Source organism: Accipiter gentilis, chromosome 11 (assembly GCF_929443795.1).
Source record: "Accipiter gentilis chromosome 11, bAccGen1.1, whole genome shotgun sequence".
In the NCBI taxonomy this organism is placed as follows: Eukaryota; Metazoa; Chordata; class Aves; order Accipitriformes; family Accipitridae; genus Astur; species Astur gentilis.
In genome coordinates, this window is record NC_064890.1 from 248,070 (window position 1) to 270,295 (window position 22,226).

The 22,226-nt window shown below is 43.7% G+C and overlaps 1 protein-coding gene across 3 annotated transcripts in view; it reads right to left on the reverse strand.

Annotated features, from left to right (window-relative positions):
• Positions 1-5,647: 5,647 nt before the first annotated feature.
• GOLGB1 (golgin B1) overlaps positions 5,648-22,226 on the reverse strand; it is a 51,610-nt gene continuing 35,031 nt past the window's right edge. For all 3 annotated transcript variants that reach the window (XM_049814265.1, XM_049814264.1, XM_049814262.1), the window contains 9 exons: positions 19,866-21,816; positions 18,091-18,269; positions 16,691-16,856; positions 15,425-15,556; positions 11,327-11,485; positions 11,096-11,193; positions 10,286-10,420; positions 7,964-8,069; positions 5,648-7,356 (listed from right to left, as the gene is read on the reverse strand). In XM_049814265.1, coding sequence (XP_049670222.1) covers positions 7,222-7,356; positions 7,964-8,069; positions 10,286-10,420; positions 11,096-11,193; positions 11,327-11,485; positions 15,425-15,556; positions 16,691-16,856; positions 18,091-18,269; positions 19,866-21,816 — 3,061 coding nt within the window. In that variant the 3' untranslated portion in view covers positions 5,648-7,221. The remainder of the gene's footprint in view (positions 7,357-7,963; positions 8,070-10,285; positions 10,421-11,095; positions 11,194-11,326; positions 11,486-15,424; positions 15,557-16,690; positions 16,857-18,090; positions 18,270-19,865; positions 21,817-22,226) is intronic.

The following is a 22,226-nucleotide window of genomic DNA, read 5'->3' on the forward strand; positions in this document are numbered from 1 at the left end:
CACTGCTCAAGTCCTTAGTCCCAGAACGTGCCCTTGTGCGCTGCAGTTCCCTTGCATGCTGCCAGTGCTCTGGGACACAGACAAGGCGTGTACCCAGGATACAAATTGCGGACTCTGTGAATAGCGCTTGATGCGGCGCAGTTAAATTTCTTCATGTGCAAAACCAGATTGTGATCTCCATTTTCATCTCTTCTGAAAAACCATTATGCCACAAAAGGACAAAAAAGTTAAAAGGCTGAAGCCCCTGGGCTTGACAATTACAATGAGATCTGAAGAAGGCAAGCTACTGCTTACAGAAATTGCTATGAAATTTGACTCAGTACTTTACAGCAGAATTAGAAATGTTTATAAACACACAAGGCATACACACACACACATATATACACATACATATATGAAAACTCTTCCATTAAAAAAAAAAAAAAGCAAATAGCTTGAACTAGGAAGATGGAAAGCATGTAGTTAAAGAATCCTAAGCACTTACAGATCAAACTCTTTGCTGCAAGAGTACATTGGTACACTGCTTACTGGTGGGAAGTGCACAATTTTGGAATGAGTAGTATGACTCACACTAGTTTGACACTAGATAGACATCTCAAACCAAAAAAACTTCCTTTCTGAATGAGTCAAGTGAAGCAAGAAAAGCTCCTAGAATAGTCACTTCCATTTGACATAATGACAAGGTATATAGGGCTTAGAATAGAATAGAGTAGAACAGTTCAGTTAGAAGGGACCTACAAAGATCACCTAGTCCAACTGCCTGACCACTTCAGGGCTGACCAAAAGTTAAAGCATGTTGTTAAGGGCATTATCCAAATGCCTCTTAAACACTGACAGGCATGGGGCATCAACCACCCCCCTTGGTAAAGAAATGTTTCCACACTTGGCCCACATGACATCCTCATCTCTAAATTGGAGACACATGGATTGGATGGATGGACCACTCAGTGGATAAGGAATTGGCTGGATGGTCGCACTCAAAGACTTGTGGTCAAAAGCTCAATGTCCAAGTGAAGGGCAGTGATGAGTGGTGTTCCTCAAGGGTCAGTATTGGGACTGGTGCTGTTTAACATCTTTGTCAGTGACATGGACAGTGGGATTGAGCGCACCCTCAGCAAGTCTGCCAACGGCACCAAGTTGTGTGGTGTGGTCGACACACTAGAGGGAAGGGATGCCATCCAGAGGGACCTTGACAGGCTTGAGAGATGGGCCCATGCAAACCTCATTAAATTCAACAAGGCCAAGTGCAAGGTCCTGTACATGGGTTGGGGCAATCCCAAGCACTAATACAGGCTGGGCGATGAGTGGATTGAGAGCAGCCCTGTGGGGAAGGACTTGGGCATGTTGGTGGATGAAAAACTGAATATGAGTCAGCAATGTGTGCTCACAGCCCAGAAAGCCAACTGTATCCTGGGCTGCATCACAAGAAGAGTGGCCGGCAGGCTGAGGGAGGTGATTCTTCCCCTCTACTCTGCTCTTGTGAGACCCCACCTGGAGTACTGCATTCAGCTCTGGGGCCCCCAGCATAAGAAGGACATGGACCTGTTGGATGCTGTGAGGGACAGTATCAAAAGCCTTATTAAAATCCAGAAAAACTACATCCACCGCCTTCCCTTGATCCACTAGGTGGGTGACCTTATCACAGAAGGTTACCAACTTAGTTAAACAGGACTTTCCCTTTGTGAACCCACATTGACTATGCCTAGTGATTACATTGTTCTTTAAATGTCTTTCAATAGTACCCACTATGATCTTCTCCATAATTTTTCCAGGAACTGAGGTTAGACTAACAGGTCTGTAGTTTCCTGGGTCTTCCCTCACACCCTTTTTGTAAACTGGAATAATACTGGCTAGCTTCCAGTCAGGGGGCACCTCCCCAGATCCCCAAGACCTTTGGTACCTGATCGAGAGGGGTCCTGCCATAACATCCGCTAGCTCCTTCAGTACTCTGGGGTGAATCCCATCAGGCCCCATGGGCTTGTGAACATTCAGCTGATATAGCTGGCCCCTTACAATTTCAGTGTCCATAACTGGAAAATCACTGCTCCTGTACTCGTGGTCCTCTGACTCAGGGAACTGGGCAGCCCAATGTCTATCAATGTAATTGACTGAGGCAAAAAAAAGCATTGAATGCCTCTGCTTTTTCTTCATCCCTATTAGTCAGGTGACCATCTTCAACAAGGATCACTCCAATGCTTTCTTTAGACCTTCTCTTGCTATTAATATACTTAAAAAAGCCTTTCTTGTTGTCTGACACAACACTAACCAGTTTCAACTCTGAGATGGTGTTTCACGTCTTCTCCCTGCATATGCGAACCACGTCTCTACTATTCCTGCAAAGCCTGTCCTCACTTCCAGAGATTGTACAATTCCTTTTTTCTCTGGAGCTCCACGAGGAGTTCTGTGTTCAGCTAAGCTGGTCTTCTGCCCTGCTTGCTTGACTTTTGGCACAGTGGAATTGCCTGCTCCTGTGCTTCTAAAAGGTGCTTAAAAACTGACCAGCACTTGCTGACTCCCAAGCCCTCAAAAGCAGATTCCCTGGGGATACTGCTAAGTAGTTGCCTGAATAGCTTAAAGTTTGCTCTGTTGAAATCCAGGCTAGTAACTCTGCAGACTTCTTTTCTCATTACCTCAAAAATTTTAAACTCAGCCGTTTCATGATCACTGCAGCCAAGACGGACACTTACCATCACACCTTCTGTGAGCCCTTCTCTATTGACAAACAAGTCTAGGAGGGCATCTTTCCTAGTTGGCTCACTGAGTACTTGTGACAAGAAGTTATCTTCCACAAACTTCAGGAATTTCCCAGACTTGCTCATCACAGCAATATAGACTTCCCAGTTGATGTCTGGGAAGTTGAAATCTCCCATAAGGACACGGGCTACTGATCCAGAGATTTCTCCTAATTGCCTAGAGAATTAGTGCTATCAGTGTGTCCTGGTTTCAGTTGGGATAGAGTTAACTGTCTTCCTAGTAGCTGGTACAGGGCTATGTTTTGAGTTCAGCATGTGAAGAATGTTGATAACACTGATGTTTTCAGTTGTTGCTCAGTATTGTTTAGACTAAAGTCAAGGATTTTTCAGCTTCTCATGCCCAGCCAGGGCACAAGAAGTTGGCACAGGACACAACCAAGGCACCTGACCCAAACTGGCCAATGGTGTATTCCATACCATGGGACGTCCCATCTAGTTTAGGAACTGGGAAGTGGGGGGGCAGGGAATCGCCGCTCTGGGGGACTGGCGGGGTGTCGGTCGGCGGGTGGTGAGCAATTGCCCTGCGCATCATTTGTACATTCCAATCCTTTTATTACTACTGTTGTCATTTTATTAGTCTTATCATTATCATTATTAGTTTCTTCTCTTCTGTTCTATTAAACCGTTCTTACCTCAACCCAGGAGTTTTACTTTTTTTTCCCGATTTCTCCCCCATCCCACTGGATGGGGAGGAGTGAGTGAGCGGCTGCATGGTGCTTAGTTGCTGGCTGGGGTTAAACCACGACACAGTGCTATCCTGGCTGGGCAATAGATAGTAGACACCCAATATGACATCTGCTTTGTTTTCCATCCTCCTAATCCTCACCCAGAGGCTCTCAACCACGTCATCACTAACTGTAAGGGCTGTACAGTCAAACATCTTCCTTATAGTGTGACTCCTCCAACACGCCTGCCCTGCCTAGCCCTCCTGAACAGCCTGTAGCCCTCCATCCCAGCACTCCAGTTGTGGAACTCATTCCACCAAGTCTCACTAATACCAATGATAACATAGCTCTGGGAACTGACCAATGCTTCCAGTTCATCCTGCTTGTTTCTCATACTGCATGCGTTGGTGTACAAGTATTTCAGATGTGCTCCTAAGCCCACAGTGCTCCCTGCAGCAGTGTAGATGCTCCCATTAGCATTGCCACCTTCAGGTGATGCCATGCTAACCCTTGGATTACTTTCAGCTTTCCTGTTGGTATCCCCTTCCTCTCTTTGATTCTAGTTTAAAGCCCTCTCAATGAGTCCCACCAGTTTACAAGCAAAGATGTGTTTCCCTGCATCAGGACAGGTGGATCCCATCAGGCCCCAGCATACCTTGTGTTTTAAAGACTCTCCCATGGTTATAAAAAATGAAGTTCTGGTGGAGGCATTAGTCCTGGAGCCAAGTATTGATGTCTTGGGCACACCTGTTTCTTCCAACGTCTCTCTCCATTGCTGGGACGATTAAGGAAAACACAACCAACTAATAATGTTCTTGTTACAACATTATTAGTACCCACATGAAAGAGCCGATGTGGGTAATGGTCTGAAGGCTGTACTAAGCTTGTCAGTCATCTGGTGACATCCCTGATTTGGGCCATAGGGAGGCAGCAAACTTCCCTGAAAAGAGGGTGTGGTCTGTGAATGGGTGCCTCAGGAGGGAGTCACCTGTGACCGTAATTCACTGTTGTTTCTTCTCAGCACTGGTCTTAATGCGGCTCTTCTTGCAAGGGGTCAGTTGATCTGACTTTGGTGAGAGAACTTGCATAGGTTCCTCCTCTTCTATCTCAGCACGTGCTTTGTCTACCATACCCAGAACCTCATACCTATTCTGTAAAGGTAGCTGAGAAGGTAGGGAGGGGTTCCTCTTACAGTTCCGTGCAGTAACCTGCTTCCACTCCTCCCTATCCCTTGTAACGCTGCCTTCCTCCTGACACAGAAATAGATCCTGGACCTGCCTCGGTAGTGGCCATGCTGAATTGGCTTGTGTGTACCAGAGATGGCAAAGTACAGCTCCATTGGTCAATCTCCTTCTCAGACTCTACTGCAGATAGATCAAAACACTAGGCAAGACAGGTCCATCAGAGAAGAAACAAAAAGGCGACATGTTGGAAACATCAGCTAAAATGCCACATCTTTCATTGGGTCAAACCACAAAGCTGTTATGATTATCAGATCAGGAGTTCCTCCTGAGGTTTTATTTTATTTATTTATATATTTAATCTAAGCTGTAATTGTATGAAATATTTAAATGTATCTGAACCAGCAGAAGCTTGTCTTATTTTAGATCAAGAAAACCTGCATCATGGACTTCAAGGAAACATACGTTGTTCATAATTCTTGCTCCCATGAAATAACAGTGGAAACATTATCTTCAGTCTTACAATACCCCATTACTAGCTTTTGTTCTAATGGTGGTGGTGGAGCGTAGTAGTGAATATGAACAAAGGTACCCATCTCTGGCTACAGAAAGTTGGAAGAGGACAGTATGTTTTAACTAGTCCCATCTAAGTAGCGTGCTTCCAGCTTGCTGTTGCTAACTCCTGTGTCTTTCCTAGGGTTGCACAACACTTAACAGCATGCAGTGTTAAGTCAAATGTGCCTAAATGCAAAGAAAAGTAAACCCAAGTAGATCTAGTTTTATTGGAATTGATTTCACTATTAAAATGCTATTTCCTTCTTTTGTCATTGCAGCAAAATCTGGAAAAGGCTGAGAGAGGTGAGATAGTGGAAAAAGGTCATCTCCATAGGCATTCAAGAAATATGAAGAAACAGAGCTTCTGCAATCAACATACAAGGACGCGTACACAAAAGTGACCTCTACAGTCCCATGGTGGTCCTGTAAAAGGTATGATTCAGCAGTACTATGCCCTCAAGAGACCTCTGACATTTACATGACATTACACAAATTCCATCTGAAAAATAATCTTTATTATATATACAGAAGCACATGCCCCAGGAAGCTATAGGCAAAGTATTTGGTCACGTTGAGGAGGTCCACACAGGTAATCAAGGGTACCGCACAAATGAATATATAGTGCCAATGTTCTGGACCTGCCAGAGATCCAGTTATTTTAGCTACCATGATGAAATCAATCCATCTTCAAACAGGCTTTGTTCACTGGCTAGAGAATCTTAGTTTACCAGCCGTATCAAAAGAACTACTACCTCTTTCCCATGGGAAAAATGTGACTGTTAATACTCTAGCAGAAGGCAGATACAATCCTGGCAAGTACTCTGAACAGAACGACCACTTGGTCTCCGACAGGGAGCTTGACTGGAACTATCTTCTTTGCATTCAGCATTCTCCCTTTGCAAAAGGGCAGTCTCAATTCCAGGACATATTCAGGAGTTCTTTAGAAAACACAGCTTTCCATATATCCTATAATATCAAGTCCATTTGCATCAGTTTGTTTTAGATTCAAAAAGTCCAATGACCAGCACTAGCTTTCTACAACAGGCTTTTCCTAAAGCAGAGATGCCAGAATGTTTCAGAACTCTAGTCCCTTTCTCAGCATAGGGGGAAGAGTTTATTTCTGGAGCTTCTGCCTTTGATTTGGGCCCACATACCACATTATGGAACCCTTCAACACAGTCTGCACAGGTTTAATCTTGTGACAAGGGTTCAGTGGACAAGAATGCAGGAGCATGTCTGCTCTCATTTCAAGAGATATGCAAGCACCTTCCATTGTGAGAGGTGCACAAATGCTGTAAACAGCAAGGTTATTACCTTAGAGCTAAGTTTCTTGTTTCCAATTCCTTTCAAATAACTAAATTACTGACATTATTTTACAGGCTTGTCAGGGCAGACATATGACGGTTTTTACATGGAATGCTCAGCAGGTCCAGATATACTAATTTTGGCCTTTCTTCAACAGGAGATACAACTGAGCAGGAAACACTATTTTGAAATTCAATCCATGCTCCTTGAAGTGTCCACAACTTCCTTAGGATACGCATTTCAAACAGCACTGAGCCATGGAGCAAATCTAAGGAATGGAAGAAAGGGAAGAAGCTTCTCTTTCTTATATCTAGCTACAGGGTTTCCCCAGCCCAATTCACTGATTCAGTCTAAGAGGGGGAAGATACTGCAGTTCCTAGAAGTGTTGAAGTACTGCAGTAACTCAAAAATATTCTTCTTATTCCTACTAACACAATACTATATAAAATGAATAGTGCTACCTCCAGGTACAGGAACAGATGCTGTCCTTGAAGCTTGTAGTGTGAGGACCCTGGCTCAGAAAATGTACCACTCATTTAAAAACACCAAAGTAATGGCAGATGTCCTGGAAACAGATCCCAAGCATCAGCACTGGCTGCTGCATACTTAGACAGCAAGCAACCTAGGTGCAAGTTGCTGAGTGCTCTTTAAGGGCTGATTAGGAAAAAGGCGGCAGCTGGGTGAAGTGCTACCCTGTCTATAGGGAATGCAGGCCCTCATTACAGAGAGGGCTGTGGCTCAAAAAAAGGCTGTTATTCCTGTTCATAGGTGGCCCGTAAAGCACAGGAAGAGCAGGACATGGAGAGCAAGCAAATACATGGCCACTAGCAAAGGCAAGTGAGTCCGGGAACGGAAGACAGAGCATAACAGGCGGCGTAGTCCAAGGATATTCCGAGTCTGGAAGAGTAAAAGAGAGACCAGTCAGTACCAGGACTGGGTATGTCCCCACCTGCCTTCACCCAGAACTCTTCAGACTGTGAAGGTAAGTTTGTTTAAACTAATCAGCATGAACCTTCCCAAACTCATTCCACTGTCAGATTTGACCTCTAGAGCCAATCCTCAGTGAAACATTCCCCTTCCCCCACTCTCTGCAGGTTTCTCATGAACCAATTCTGCTTGAGAAAGGGCAACAGAATGCAGAACATCTCTCCCTAACATTTGGTCCCTACGAATTTCTAGCCTCCCCAAGTGAAATATAAACAAATGGATCAATGGTACTTTTCTGCTAGAGCCTCGAGCTACTAGGAATCCTGATTCACTCTCTGGCCTAGAAGAAGAAAATTCTTGCTTATTTGTTGCATTCTTTCACCCTTGCAGCTGAACAATATGTGGCTTTTGGAACAGAAAACAGAGCAAGACAAGAGCAGAAACCTACACAAAGCCAAACAGATTTATATGTGCCTACAAGAGTATTTTAGCTGCTATAGGTTCACAGTTTTCAGTTCACATTTTCTTGCATCAGCCAGGGCTCACATCATTGACAGCCATGAATGTGAATTCTTACTTTGATGAAATTATTATCCATGGAGTCAATCAGCGAGGAATGCTCATGACCTGTAGTCATATCAATGCTAGCACTTAAGGAAGATGTCCACTCACTTGACTGCAACCTGCCATAAAAAAACATGCAGTTAAATTCAGTTTCTTATGATGCCCCAAACCAACACTGTAGACAAGCTTAGGAAAGGAGATATTTCTTCAAAAAGTAATCAGCCATTGCAAGCGAGCCATGCCCTCACTTGACAAGAACTGGTTTCATTTGTACAACTGTAGTGCTTCCTGAGCTCAAGCTGAGCAGAAGGACTGGGTGATCCAACTAGCAGTAGTTCTCCTTCCTCCACCAGGAGACTGGTGAAACTGTAACAGAGTAGGCATATTGTGCTCTCTACACAAGTTATACTTGCTCTGTGCCAACCACTTCCTGTGCCCATAGCCAAAGAGAGAAAAGTAAAACTTCCATACTGCATGATGTGCAGATTACCAATCCTCTCCAGTAGAGAGGACAATTCAGCTGCTGGCAGTGGAGTCCTTTCTTACCTAATTTATATCCCACCACTTCAAAACTCATGATTTTTTTGGTGCTGTTTTTTTCCTTTTGTCTTTCAGGAATTTCAAACTCTTTACCTTAACTGAGGTCTCTGTGTTCTACATGGGGTCTTTCGAGTGAAATTTCATAGTGTGTGACTTGAAAGAAGCCAGGGCAAATGATTCAACTGTATATTTTAAATTCTCTGAAATTATTTTGGAAGCCAACTCTGGTCCCAATAGTGCTGCTTCTTGCTAACTGTTTTCTAGTGACAGATATTCAAGATTGGTAAGGTGCCTTTAAAGGATGAAATGCAGAAGCAGCACTGTCAAATCTTCAGGCTAGCATTAGTTAGTGAAGTGCAATCAGTTGTAGGAGGCTTTCATAGACTTTAATGCTAGAAGGTGATACAGTTGTCTGAGTTGTGTAGCAATTACCAGGGAACTTCATCCAGAATTCTTCCATACAGACCATTATTTTTTTGGTTGAATCAGCAAATGTGTCAGAAGAAAGCCATTGTTTTCACATAAAAGACTCCAATAGTGAGGTTTATTTTAACTGCCAGGAAATGCACAGCACAAGTGCCTACAATCAAGTAGTGACAAAACCGACTTCTGTAGTCAATGAGGAGAAACAGGCATTTCTAACATGCATCCTAATCCTAACATCTAGTCTAGGTCAGCCTTCTTTTCTCTGCTGACTATAAGGACATCTGTCAAGTAACCCGAGATACACAGTGTATTGGGTATAAACAGCAAGGTTTGGGTAACAGGGAGTTGCAAGGGAGAGCTGTGTGGCAGGAGGCCATGAAGTGCCCTGTACCAGTCACAGCTGGTTCCAGCTGGCTTGGCAATGGATGATGCCTCACTGTGTGCCAAAACTGCAACTCGAGGAGCATATGGTGCCTCTGCTCAAACATTTAACAAAGGGTGGTAGCTGGTAGGGGAAGGAAGAAATGAGTAAGAAACAAGAAACAGCAGAGAGATCACTACATACTAACCCCAGCCTCCTACGGTGCCCTTCGCCTCACCAAGGGGACTGAGTGTAATGTACAGTGCAAACAATGGGACTGGATAGTAGGAAGCAGGGAAGAGAGGTGTCCAGACTGAAGATGAGCCTGGGAAAGGCAGGGGGAAGTGTTTTCTCTAAGTGTTTAATTGTCTCTCAATACCCAAAGTAATTAAAAGTTTATGTTAATTGGCAATACATTAAGCTTGAGTGACATTCTTCAAGTCAAGACTGTTTTGGCCATGACAGATAGGTGCTTACTGAGGAGACAAATCCCCTGGAAGTATGAAAACTCCTCTTCTGCCTTCACCCAATTCTCAGTCTCCAAATTTTATTTTCCAGTAGCTAATTTAATTCATTGAGAAAGCTGGCATCTCATTTCTACTCAGAATTTGTCTTAATGTCTACTCAGTTGTCTCATTCTATCTTTGTCTACAATTGAAGGATAGCCTGAATGTCAGAAAACACTTTTTTACTGCAAGGGTGACTGAGCGCTGGCACAGGTTGCCCAGGGAGGTTGTGAAGAAGTCTACATCCTTGGAGATACTCAAAAGCCAGCTGGACATGGTCCTGGGCAAGTGGCTACAGGTAGCCCTGCTTGAGCAGGGGCGTCGGACCAGATGACCTCCAGAGGTCCCTTCTAACCTCAACCATTCTGTGACAGACATGGTATAGGCATTTCTATGCCCCCAGTGACATTCTACAGAAGAATGTAGTGAAGTGCAGATGAATACAGATCTAGGATCACCATACTTTTATGGTGATACTGCCTGTTTGCTCAAGCTCACTCACCTCCTGATCTGATCCTGTGCTGCAGAAAGTGTCTCCTCTACAGCAAGACGACGGTCCCGTTCTTCCTCCAGCTGCTCCTCTAAGTATCTCAGATCCTGCTTTGTGCTGCTATGTAAATGTTCTGTTTCAGACAACCTGTCAGAAAATAACCAAGCATATGCCAAGAAAAGGGCTAATTCATGGACTATTCTGTTTCTATTGTATTCACTGATGCAGTATGTGAACAGACTCCAATATCCTTCCACTTCACAGAGAAGACTTAGTTATCTTTTATTAATGGATTTAAATTATTTGGAAAGCAAGAGAAGATAAATCTCTTGAAGCTTCTGTGTCACATGAGGAAGTTGTTCTTTGGCTCTGTCACCGATGGCCCCACCTTCTGAAAATTATTTTGAAAGGGTATGAGGAATCACGTGCTAGATCTTAGTTCCAGAAGGTTACAAGGAATCATGTGCTAGGTCTCAATTCCAGACACTCTCAGGCTAACAGCCTTGAGACCCAGACTATTGATATACTTGAGCAGTTACTGAGGACCCAGCCCATCAAATGAAAGATGCTAGTTTGGCTGGTGATGGTCAACTGGAATTGCTGCTGCATGTTGCCTCTTCATTTTTTGAAGTTCTATCCAAAGAGATAACTAACAACAGCTGTCAAGTGCATATAACAGTTCCTCCACTTCCACAAGGTCCTAGTGTGGAACTGAGTTTTTCCAACACTCTGACAGAGAGTAACAGAAATAGGCTCATCGCCAGCCCAAAGACCTCCATCACGACTAACATCCCCACCCCTGTTTTCTCTGGCTTTCTTTACCTCAGCTGCAACTCCTGCAGTTCTGGTGTGTAACTGCCTCTCTGAGGCTCATTCTTTTCTTGGGGTGCTCCTGGAGCAGCATCTGTTGCAAACAACTCCTGAAAGAAAGCATGAATGTATAGCAGATAGCACTGAACGAAGAGGACAGAAAGTAGCTACAATGCTGCACAGTCAAGTGGAGCCACCTGCAATAAGCTTTCCCCTCCATTGCACCAAGACAACCACCCTTACCATGCCCTTGTCTGCAGACTGCAGCTCCTGGAGCTGCCTCTCAAGCACCAAGCAGCGGTTCAGAACCTCATTGTAGTGCTGATGGCTCTCACAGATATTCCGACTGTTACCACGCAGCTGGAGGGAGAGGGCATTTTTCTCTTCAAAGACCTGAGATAGCTGAGAAGAGAACACAACTGCTAAGTAAAGAACTCATATTTTTGTGAAAACAAAATTGTTCTCTGTGTAATTGAGGGTAAGAATTCTATTGAGAACATGGGAACTGCCACACTGCACATTACTAAGGTCCAAACATCAGTGATAATCCCCAACAGTAGCTCGTTGCCAAGATTTCCAGAGCAGAGTCCCAAAATATCCACACAACGTACAGAAGAATAACACCCTTCCAAAACAAGATTTCTGTAAGTGCTGAGATTGACTTAAACCTTTCAGAAACGTCATCAATAAATTATGATTTTATATTCTTGCTTTCTCCTTGAATTCAGCTCTCTTTCTGAAGTTTGCTAAATTCTGAGTCTTCCATTTCAATGTGGGAATCGGACTGCTTGTGATTCTGTACTGAAATGCAGAAACTTTTTCAAGATCGCAGGCAGCACTGAAGATTACAAGTATGCCTTCTGAAGGAGGGACTTCCTTCAGGAGCCTAGAAAGCAGGAGGCTAGAAAGAACTCCCGACAGTAGAAATGGAACCTGGAAACAACTTTCTTCACATAATCTTGCTCTCTGGTCCCTTTGTCTGGTCTCCCTCTCTCTCCTTCATCCTTCCCCCATTGTCATTGTCCCCCCCCGCCCCAAGTCTGTCCTCTCTCTTCCCTCTGCCCCTGTCTCCTCTCTTTCTTCCCTCCCCTCTTCTGTCCTCTTCCCTCCTCCCTCCTCCTTTCTCCCTCTGGTCACTTTAGAGAAAGGGCACTAAATTTCAGTGGCAGAAGAGTTGCTGATTTAGACACTACTGTCACTGATCCTCCTCAATGTGATCTATATACAGCCTGGAATATCCCCCTGGTTCATTCAGATCAGCTGTCCTAGTTGTGACTTTTTGCAAGCTCTTGCCCACTCCCAGCCTACTCACTGCAGGGAGAGCAGAGTGAGAAATGGAGAAGGACTTAACGCTGTGCAAGCACTGTTCAGCAATAGCTAACACATTGGTGTGTTATCAACACTGATTTAGTCACAAATCTGTGTTATGGTGTGTTATCAACACTGCTTTAGTCACAAATCTATAACACAGCACCTTAGGGCCTGCTATGAAGAAAATTAACTCCGTCCCAGCCAGCTCCAGTACACAAAGCTTTAACATCATCACTCACAGTACTTGCATTTGGAAAAGAAGGAGCTATGAATCATAGAATCATTTAGGTGGGAAAAGACCTTCAAGATCATCGAGTCCAACCATCATCCATGCCCACTAAACCATGTTCTGGAGTACCCCGTCTACTCGCTTTTTGAATACCTCCAGGGATGGAGACTCAACCACTTCCCTGGACAGCCTACTCCAATGTCTGAAACTAGACAAATGAACTGCTACACAGTCAAAAATTGGCTGGACCACTGGACTCAAAGGCAATGATCAATGGCTTGACAGCCAGCAATGAGCAGAATACTCCTGGAACCTACCTGGTGCACATATTGCTCAACATTGACAGCAATATAAGTTATGACATCGAGTATAGCATCAGCAAATTTGCAGCCAATATTGAATTCTGGGGAGTGGCTGACATGACAAAGACAAAACTTCAGTCTGGAGGGACTTTGAGAAACTTGAGGACTGGGCCAACAGAAATCACAAGTTCAATAAGAAGTATAAACTTCTGCACCTGAGGCAAAACCCATGCATCAATACAGGATGGGAAGAGACTGCTGAGGCAACAGCTCTGCTGTAAAGGACTGGCGAGTTACAGCAGCTGCCAGGCTGAATAAAAGCAGAAGGTACATCCTCATTGTGAGCAAGACAAACTGTCTACTGGGCTACATTAGGAGAAGCAAGGCCAGCAGATTGAGGGAAGTCATAACCTGTTCTGCATGGTACCAATAAGACTGTACCTGGAATACTGGGACTGGTTTTAGGTCACTCATTTACAGCCGAGGGGGTCCCAGTTGACTGGAGGTTAGCAAAATGTGACGCCCATCTACAAGAAGGGCCAGAAGGAGAATCTGGGGAACTACAGGCCTGTCAGCCTGACCTCAGCGCTGGGGAAGGTTACGGAGCAGATCATCTTGAGTGCCATCATGCGGCACACACAGGACAACCAGGTGATCAGGCCCAGTCAGCTTGGGTTTATGAAAGGCAGGTCCTGCTTGACTAACCTGATCTCCTTCTATGACAAGGTGACCCGCTTAGTGGATGAGGGAAAGAGCGTGGATGTTGTCTGCCTAGACTTTAGTTAAGCCTTTGACGCCGTCTCCCACAGCATTCTCCTGGAGAAACTGGCTGCTCGTGGCTTGGACAGGTGTACTCTTCACTGGGTAAAAAACTGGCTGGATGGCTGGGCCCAAAGAGTTGTGGTGAATGGAGTTAAATCCAGTTGGTGGCCGGTCACAAGTGGTGTTCCCCGGGGCTCAGTATTGGGGCCAGTTGTCTTTAATATCTTTATCAGTGATCTGGACAAGGGGATCAAATGTACGTTCAGTAACTCTGCAGACGACACCAAGTTCAGCAGGACTGTTGATCTTCTTGAGTGTAGGAAGGCTCTCCAGAGGGATCTGGACAGGCTGGATCGATGGGCTGAGGCCAGTTGTACGAGATTCAACAAGGCTGAGTGCTGCGTCTTGCATTTGGGTCAGAACAACCCCATGCAATGCTACAGGCTTGGGGAAGAGTGGCTGGCAAGCTGCCCGGTGGAAAAGGACCCAGGGGCGCTGGTCGACAGCCGGCTGAGTATGAGCCGGCAGTGTGCCCAGGTGGCCAAGAAGGCCAACGGCATCCTGGCTTGTGTCAGAATTAGTGTGGCCAGCAGGAGCAAGGAAGTGATCGTCCCCCTGTACTCGGCACTGGTGAGGCCGCACCTCGAATACTGTCCTCAGTTTTGGGCCCCTCACTACAAGAGAGACATTGAGGTGCTGGAGATTGTCCAGAGAAGGGCAACGAAGCTGGTGAAGGGTCTAGAGCGCAAGTCTTACGAGAAGCAGCTGAAGGAACTGGGATTGTTTAGCCTGGAGAAAAGGCAGCTGAGGGGAGACCTTATCGCTCTCTACAACTACCTGAAAGGAGGCTGTAGCGAGGTGGGAATCAGACTCTTCTCCCAAGTAACAAGCAATAGGATGAGAGGAAACGGCCTCAAGTTGTACCAGGGGAGGTTTAGATTGGATATTAGGAACAATTTCTTGACCAGAAGGGTTGCCAAGCACTGGCACAGGCTGCCCAGGGAAGTGGTTGAGTCACCATGCCTGGAGGCATTTAAAAGACATGTAGATGTGGCACTTGGGGCCATGGCTTAGTGGTGGATTTGGCAGTGTTAGGTTAATGGTTGGACTTGGTAATCTTAAGGGTCTTTTCCAACCTAAATGATTCTAAAATGGATAGATAAATGGGAAGGAGTCCAGGAAAAGGCTGCTGAGATTGTCAAGGGATTGGAGCAGATGATGCCTATGAGAGTTGGGCTGCTTTAGCCTGCGAAAGAGGAGGCTAAATGGTTATTTTACAATAGCTTACAATTAAATTAAAAGGACCAATAAAGTAGACAGAGCCAAACTCTTTTTTATAGGGGCAGAAAATGTAATAAGGTGCCATAGCCACACAGACTGTGGCTTGGAAGAGCAAGACTAGACATTAAGAAAAAAAATTGTATGAAAAGTGTAGAGCAGCATTGGACAAAGGCTCAGAGAGGTTCTGGAATCTCTATTCTTTCACCACTTAGCTAGGTAAAGTCATGGCTGACCTGATCAAATGTTGGAGACAGTACTGCTTTGAGCAGCAGAAGTATGTACTAGATCATTTCCAGAAGTCTCTTCTAACTAATATTTCTGAATTTGTGTTACTTCAGTAAATGTCCACAAGAACAGAAAGATTCATTCCTGCTCCCTGAGCCCTATTCAAGCCTACCCTCTTCCCCACATTCCTCATCCCAGACTCTGCATGCAAGTATAAGATATAGTCAGTACCTTGCTGTTTAACTGCTGAATTCTGAGCTCTTTTTGGTGAAGTTCTTTCAGGCTGTCACTTAGCTGGTCCTGGAGATGTTTTGTCTCTGTTTCTAGGCTTGAAAAGTCCCCTCTCAGAACTTCTGAAGAAATCTGCCAGGGGAACAACAATGAAAAATATACTGCACATGTGACAACCCACTCTTGTATTAGTCCCCTCTGTTTACTATTCCAAGGTCAAACCCAACATTATTCCTAGGCCTGGAACTTCATCTGCTCAAGCAAAACAGCAAATAGGGAATGAACAAGAATATCCCAAAAGCCATCTGAAAATCCAAACAATTATGAAAGATCACTGAACTTGCACATATGATGAGTGCTTCTCAAAAGTTGTCTTAAAGCTGTCTACAATACAGGAAAGAAAAAAAGCGTATCAATAAGAACAAGAAAAACAAACAAAAAAACAAAGCAATGTCCACACTGCTCTTATTCAACACAGACTGAAAGGTTAGCACTGAAGCATTCTCCTGGAAAGCATCACATGCACATTGTTCTAGCTTTTTCTTTGCATATACGTGTGTGTGCGCGTCAAAGGAATAACGGGAGATTTCTTCCCTCCTCCACTGTCATAAAATCTTCTCACTGGACCATTACAGACGTGGGCAGAAGAGTTCTTTCCTTGCTCATAATGTAATGGTATTGTACATGCAGCAGGCAAGCATCCTTCCCTAGACCAAGCAAAATACTCAATGTATTTCACTCCACATTTAGGACTGCGATACAGGGGAAAGAATGCAGAAAGTGCCATGTTCAATCCTCAGCCTCTTGGGGCCCGAGTCAGGATTGTAGATCCCTGTCATGGTAAAAACAGCAATAAAAATTCAGCAGGAAACTTAAAAAAAATTAGAACGTGACATTAAAAGGACAACTAAATCAGAAGATCTTAGATTCAAACACAGTGCAAGAAGCAATTCTAAAATAGCCAGAAAGACCTGAAAAGTTCCATACTGCTTAGAAGAACGTAAGGTGCCTAGGAAGCTCTGTCTCTTACTCTTTCTTGAAACATTAGGAACCATGAATTAAGGGAAGAGCACATAAGGGCATGCCGGAGTTTTTCCAAAGGTTTTCAATGATCCAAGTTGCAATGTCGGTATAGTCCTTGGAGGCCATACAACAAAATCCAATACTGCAGTCTGTACAAGCTGAATACAAGCAACACAGGCTACTTTGGCTGAATTTCAAACCTCACATTTCCATGCAACAAGAAATCTGTGTATTTCTACCCACCTTCATTTGGTACTGCTCCTCAACAATTTGAGACTTGCTGAGGGGCAGTCTTGTTTCTTGCATGATCCTTTGTAAATGGCTCAGTTGCTTGTCTTTTTCTGCTATGACCATCAAGTACTGCTCCTTCATGCTGCTGTTTTGCTTTTCCCAGGTAGTTTTCTCTTGTCTGCCCAGTATGACACAAAGGAAATTACCAGGAAGTGATCAGTATAACTTATGATATCCAGGTATCCATCTCAGAATGAACTGAGGATGATTCTATTTCCTATCATTACTCTACGCCAGAAAAGTTTTATAATTAAACCAAACCAAAACAACCCACTTAAGTACAGGAACCTTAAAAGCAGGTTTAAGGAAGTATTCAGTATTAGGCTCAACACTGCAGATTATTCAATGCTCACACTTTTGGTATTCCTGGACATTGTTTTGATCTTGCTGTACAGAGAGTTTTGTCAAGTAATTGACAATGCCACTTGTCATCATAACATTATGACTGCCTCGGTCAAATATGCACCAGAACCATAGCATTGATCCCAACACAGAAACTTGAGGCCTTAACTTATTTACATTGTAGAAGCTAGACAGGAAATAAATCTCCTTTTCTTTTATCAGGAGATAAATAGAATTTGTAAGCTGCTTCAAACTGTACAAGATCTTAAGTTAGTTTGAGGGTCAGACTGGAGGCAGGGGGAGTGGGAAGGAGACTACAAGTTTTTATATCACTTTGGACAAAGATAAGTCATATATCTTTCCACAAAAAAATCCCACCCCTTTCACTCCAGGTTCAGCCATTCTTGGATGGATCTCTGAAGTACCCGAAAGGGTTTCCCCCCATTTTTAGAACAGAGCATATTTGGCTGACTAGTTTTAGTCCAGTTGGAGAGGACAATTTAACTAGACTTGAATTACAGACTTTTTTAAAAATAGGAGACATAGAGCAAATGAAACAAAGGATGAGACAGTCATACAAAATGAGTATTTTCTAAACAACGAAATCAGTGTGATAATAAAGGGTGTTCATCATCAGCTTGGAATGGAGAATTCTGTAATTATATACATAAGCTCCAATACAAGAAACAGCCTAAGTTTCCTCTCAAACAGATGATACTGGCCACCACTGGATGAAGGAAATAAAAATTAAAAGCTCATTGATCTATTTCACACAGTCATTTCCTTCCAATACACGCTGGGCTGTAATCCTTTACCCTAAGTCCAAGGCAAAAGCCGAACAAGGGAAACGTGTGGCCACTCCTGAATGGGGCAAAGTGATTTAGTGATGGCTGACACAGCTAAGGCTGAGGTTCTCAATGCCTTCTTTGCCTTCTGCCCATAACTGCTCTTGAAGGAAAGAAACAGCACATTTGCATCTCTGAGGCAGTGAGAAGACAGACAATTCTCACCTAAGCTGCTGGAGCTCCTCCTGGTAGAAAATACTTTCTTGCTTCAGCTGTTCTTGGAGACGGTGCTGTTTATCTGCATCTTGCCGATATTCCTGCAGTTGTTCCTTTAAGCGAGAATTTTCAGCCGATTCTACCCCGACTAGTATGTATTGCTGCTGCAGATTCTTCAGCTCTCTTACCTTTAATTAAAGGGAAATATCAGAGTGTGTGACAACTGAGCAAGCAGCTAGGTTTATTACTTTAAAGTGTTTAAGAGCATTTCTCACTGTGGCCATCTGGAGAAAAAGTCACATTCAGATGACAGAGAAACTAGAAATTGAATCAGTGATTACAACAGTCTACTAAAAACTGCTCAGAAAAAAACCCTCAGAGAATTCTATTGTTAATGAGAGTAGCGAGTTTTGAGACCTTCCATGAAGATTTGACATACAGTAACAAAAAGATGCCAGACTACAGTATTAATTCCCTTATTCAGAGGAAGACAAAGTGAGACAGAAGGAGCTGGGTAAGAATAACTCCTGAAGTTGACACTTGCTTGTAAACCAGGGAACTAAGGAACTAAAATCCTTTTGACAGTCTACTCAGACTGGAATTAGAAATAAGTTGTCATTACACATCCATCACTGCAATCAGTTTTTGAAGACAAGATGACGTGATTGACTCTGGAGACAGTCAGTAGACCCCTCTACTGAGGATCTACCTTAGTATTAGCACCACTACACAGATATGCAAGTTCAAAAAAACAGCAGTAGAGGAGACATAAATCTACAAATAAATGAGATAAAAAACAGACAAGAAGGAAGATGTGTTTAAGACAGTATCACAAAGTCTGTTGTGAATTCACAGAAGGGAAAACTAAGACAAAGTGACAGTGGAAAGCGATTGTAAAAGTCTGACCAGCAACCAGAACTCTGAAACTTGCTGAGCTGCATTGTGCCAGAGACTACAAAGAAACACATTACGTATGCAAGCAAGGATGTCAAAATGAAGCTGCAATGCCTTGTACCTGGTCTTGACAATCAGCTGCCAAAAGGAGAAACAGACCCAAGTCTGCTCTAGTCTTTTCTAGAAATCTAAGACAAATCAAATGCACAAACTTCCACAGTTGTGGACTAAGCAGGTTAACAGGGAACCCATATCTTACTTCTATGATTCCATATTTTAAATCAAGCCAAGAGAAACCACACTGCAAAATTAACAATGAAATCACAGCTTCCATATGTCAGAGAAGATAACGTAGATGGCACATACTAAATCCATGGGATCTGATGGAGTGCGTCCACAAGTGCTAAGGTCATTGGGAGGCAACTCAATTACCTTTGAAAGGTCATGGCAACTGGGAGAGGTTCCTGAAGACTGGAAGAAAGCAAATGTCATCCCTACCTACAAGAAGGGCAAGAAGGAGGAACTGGGGAACTGCAGGCTGGTCAGCCTCATCTCCATCCCTGGGAAGGTGATGGAGCAACTAATTATGGAAGCCATTTCCAGAAACATGAAAAACCAGGGTGCTCAGAGAAGTGGAATATCCACCAATAGAGATATTAAAAATCCAACTGGACACTGCCTTGGGCAACCTATTTCAGCTGACCTGGTTTGAGCAGGGGGGTTGGACTAGACCTCCAGAAGTCTCTTCCAACCTCAACTATTCTGTGAAGACAATTATCTTTGTTTCACATTGCAAATACCAGATCTAAGTTGCTGAAATTTTAAGATCTGAATATCCAAATCTCCTGTGGGGCTTTAAGTAAGAGCAGGAAGAGAGAACAAGGACTTACTACTCTGTCTCTGTCATTCTGCAAGGAGGACAGTGCCTTCTTAAGACTCTGCACTTCTGAGGGAATTGTGGAAGTGCTCCCTTCCGCTTGTTGCTTCACTTCTTCAACCTTACGTGTTTTGCCCAATTCATTCAGCAGATGGTCTCGCTCATTCTGCAGGCTTGCCATAGCTTTGGAGAAAGATTTGACTTGGTTGGAAGAGCCTTCCAGTTCTGAAGACAAATGGAGAAGCTCATCATCTTTGGCTCTGAGCTTCTGATTAAGTTTCTCAATCTGGGCCAAGAGACCTCTTTCATCAGTGGCTTTCCGCAGTTCCGTCAGCTCAGACCGCAGTGTATCTCGGTCCCTGGCAGTGGAATGTTGCTCGTCTTGTAGCTGAATCATCTGTTTCTGAAGATTCTGCACTAGACTCTTTTGTTCCTCTAAGTCTTCAGAGTATTTCTGTTTCAAAACATGAAGTTCTTCATTGGCCTGGTCTCGGCTATCCTGAAGAGAGCTCATGGACTTCCCAAAAGACTGAATTTGAGCTCTAAGATCTTTGTTTTCATCTGTGACTGCAAGGAACTTCTGTTCCATTTCCATCAAGTCCCGTGCCAGTTCTGCTACTCTCTCTTCCGCTGTTTCTGTTTCATTCCTCATTATCCCTGCATCATGATGTAGGTGCTTCAGTTCCTTTCGAAGCCTGTCCTCAGCCTCTCCCACTCTCTTGGCTGCATCCCTTTGAACACATACTAGCTCCCCCTCAAGTTCTGTTATCCTTTCCTGTGAGAGGGAAAGCTTATGACTCAGTTCTTGTGCCTCTTCCTCTCGGGCCCTTAGTTGTGCTTGACACTCCATGATAGGACCCCCATCACGTAACGCTGTCATCTCACTCTGCACACGAGACAGAGAGGACGTAAGGATTTCAATCTCTTGAGACATACTGACTTTATCCTCTCTCAAGGCTTCCATGCACTTCCTGAGATCATCCTGAGTATGCTTGGACTCCTTCAGCTGTGTTTCTATGATTGCCTTCTCCTTTTCCAGAGTTTGGATCCGCTGAAGCTGTGTTTTGAGAAGTTGTTTCTGTTGGGAGTCCTTTATTGAAATCACTTGGTTCAGGTCTTCTCTGTACCGCACCAACTCTGCATTCAGCTTGGCATTCTCAGAGTTGAGGTCATCCATCTGGCTATGAAAACTCCTGATTTCTTCCTTGAGCTTATTGTTTTCAGCAGCAGCCTCTTGAATTAACTGGTCTTTTTCCAAGATTATAACAAGATGACGTTCCTCAAGTTGCTTGTAGTCTCTCAGTATACGGTCTCTGTCATCTTGCAAAGATGACATGGACTTGGTGAAGGAGTCCAGCTGTGCCTTTTGCTGCTTACTTTCTTCTCTGCTTATCTTCATCTTTTCAGTAAGACGATCAAGTTTGTCAAGAAATTTGTTCTTCTCATTTTCCAAGGCTTTTTTATCTTCTTCCTCCTTACTTAGCCTATACTCCAACTCTTTCATCTCTTCAGAATGTTGCTGCTGTAGTTCAGATAGAGCAGCCATAACTGCTTCTTCCTTGGCAGACAACAAACTAATGATCTTTTGATCCTTGGCACTAGTTTCTTCATGCAGCTTATTTGTTAGGTCCTTGGAAGCTTGCAGATCAGCCTCAAGCTGTTCATAGCTGAATTTAAAATTCTGGATAGTGGTCTCTTGTTGTTTGACCACACTCCCCAGCTTTTCTCTGACCATTTCACATTTGGTGAAGGAATTCTGTAAGTCAGCAAGCTGGTCTCTCAGGCTGCTGATTTCTGACTCCAGTTTCTGCTGTTCATTCTGAGACTTGCTGTACAGTTTCTGAGACCCTTCAAGCTGCATCAGAAGCTCCTTTTTTTCCTCTTGCAACATTTCACATGTCTTTTGATGATGCTGAATCTCCTTCCTGGATTCGGACTCCCAGTCTTTCTTGTTGCGTTCCAACCTGAAAACAGAGAAGAGAAAGTCAGTCACAAATCAATGAAGTATCACAGTATCCAATACCATAGTAATAGTTTTTATTGATTATACTAATTTAGAAAAGCCACAAAATTAGTTTTACGTTAAGAAAGCAAGCTAGAAATATCCAGATGATTAGTTTTCCCTCAATTTAAAATTCAAGGTATCTTTTAAAGTTCTGACTGCACTACTGTCTGAAGGGGGTGGTGCTGGGGGAATATTTTTTAAAAGCTGTCCAATGAGATAAATCTTTATGTGAATATTGAAAAAAATGGAGGAGTTTAAGCACTGCATGTTATCACCTCCTTTTCATTAAAATAATTGCTTCTCTCACCCTTTGTAGCTAAAAAAAACCAAACCAAAACAAAACAAAAAAAATCAGTGAAATCACTGTTC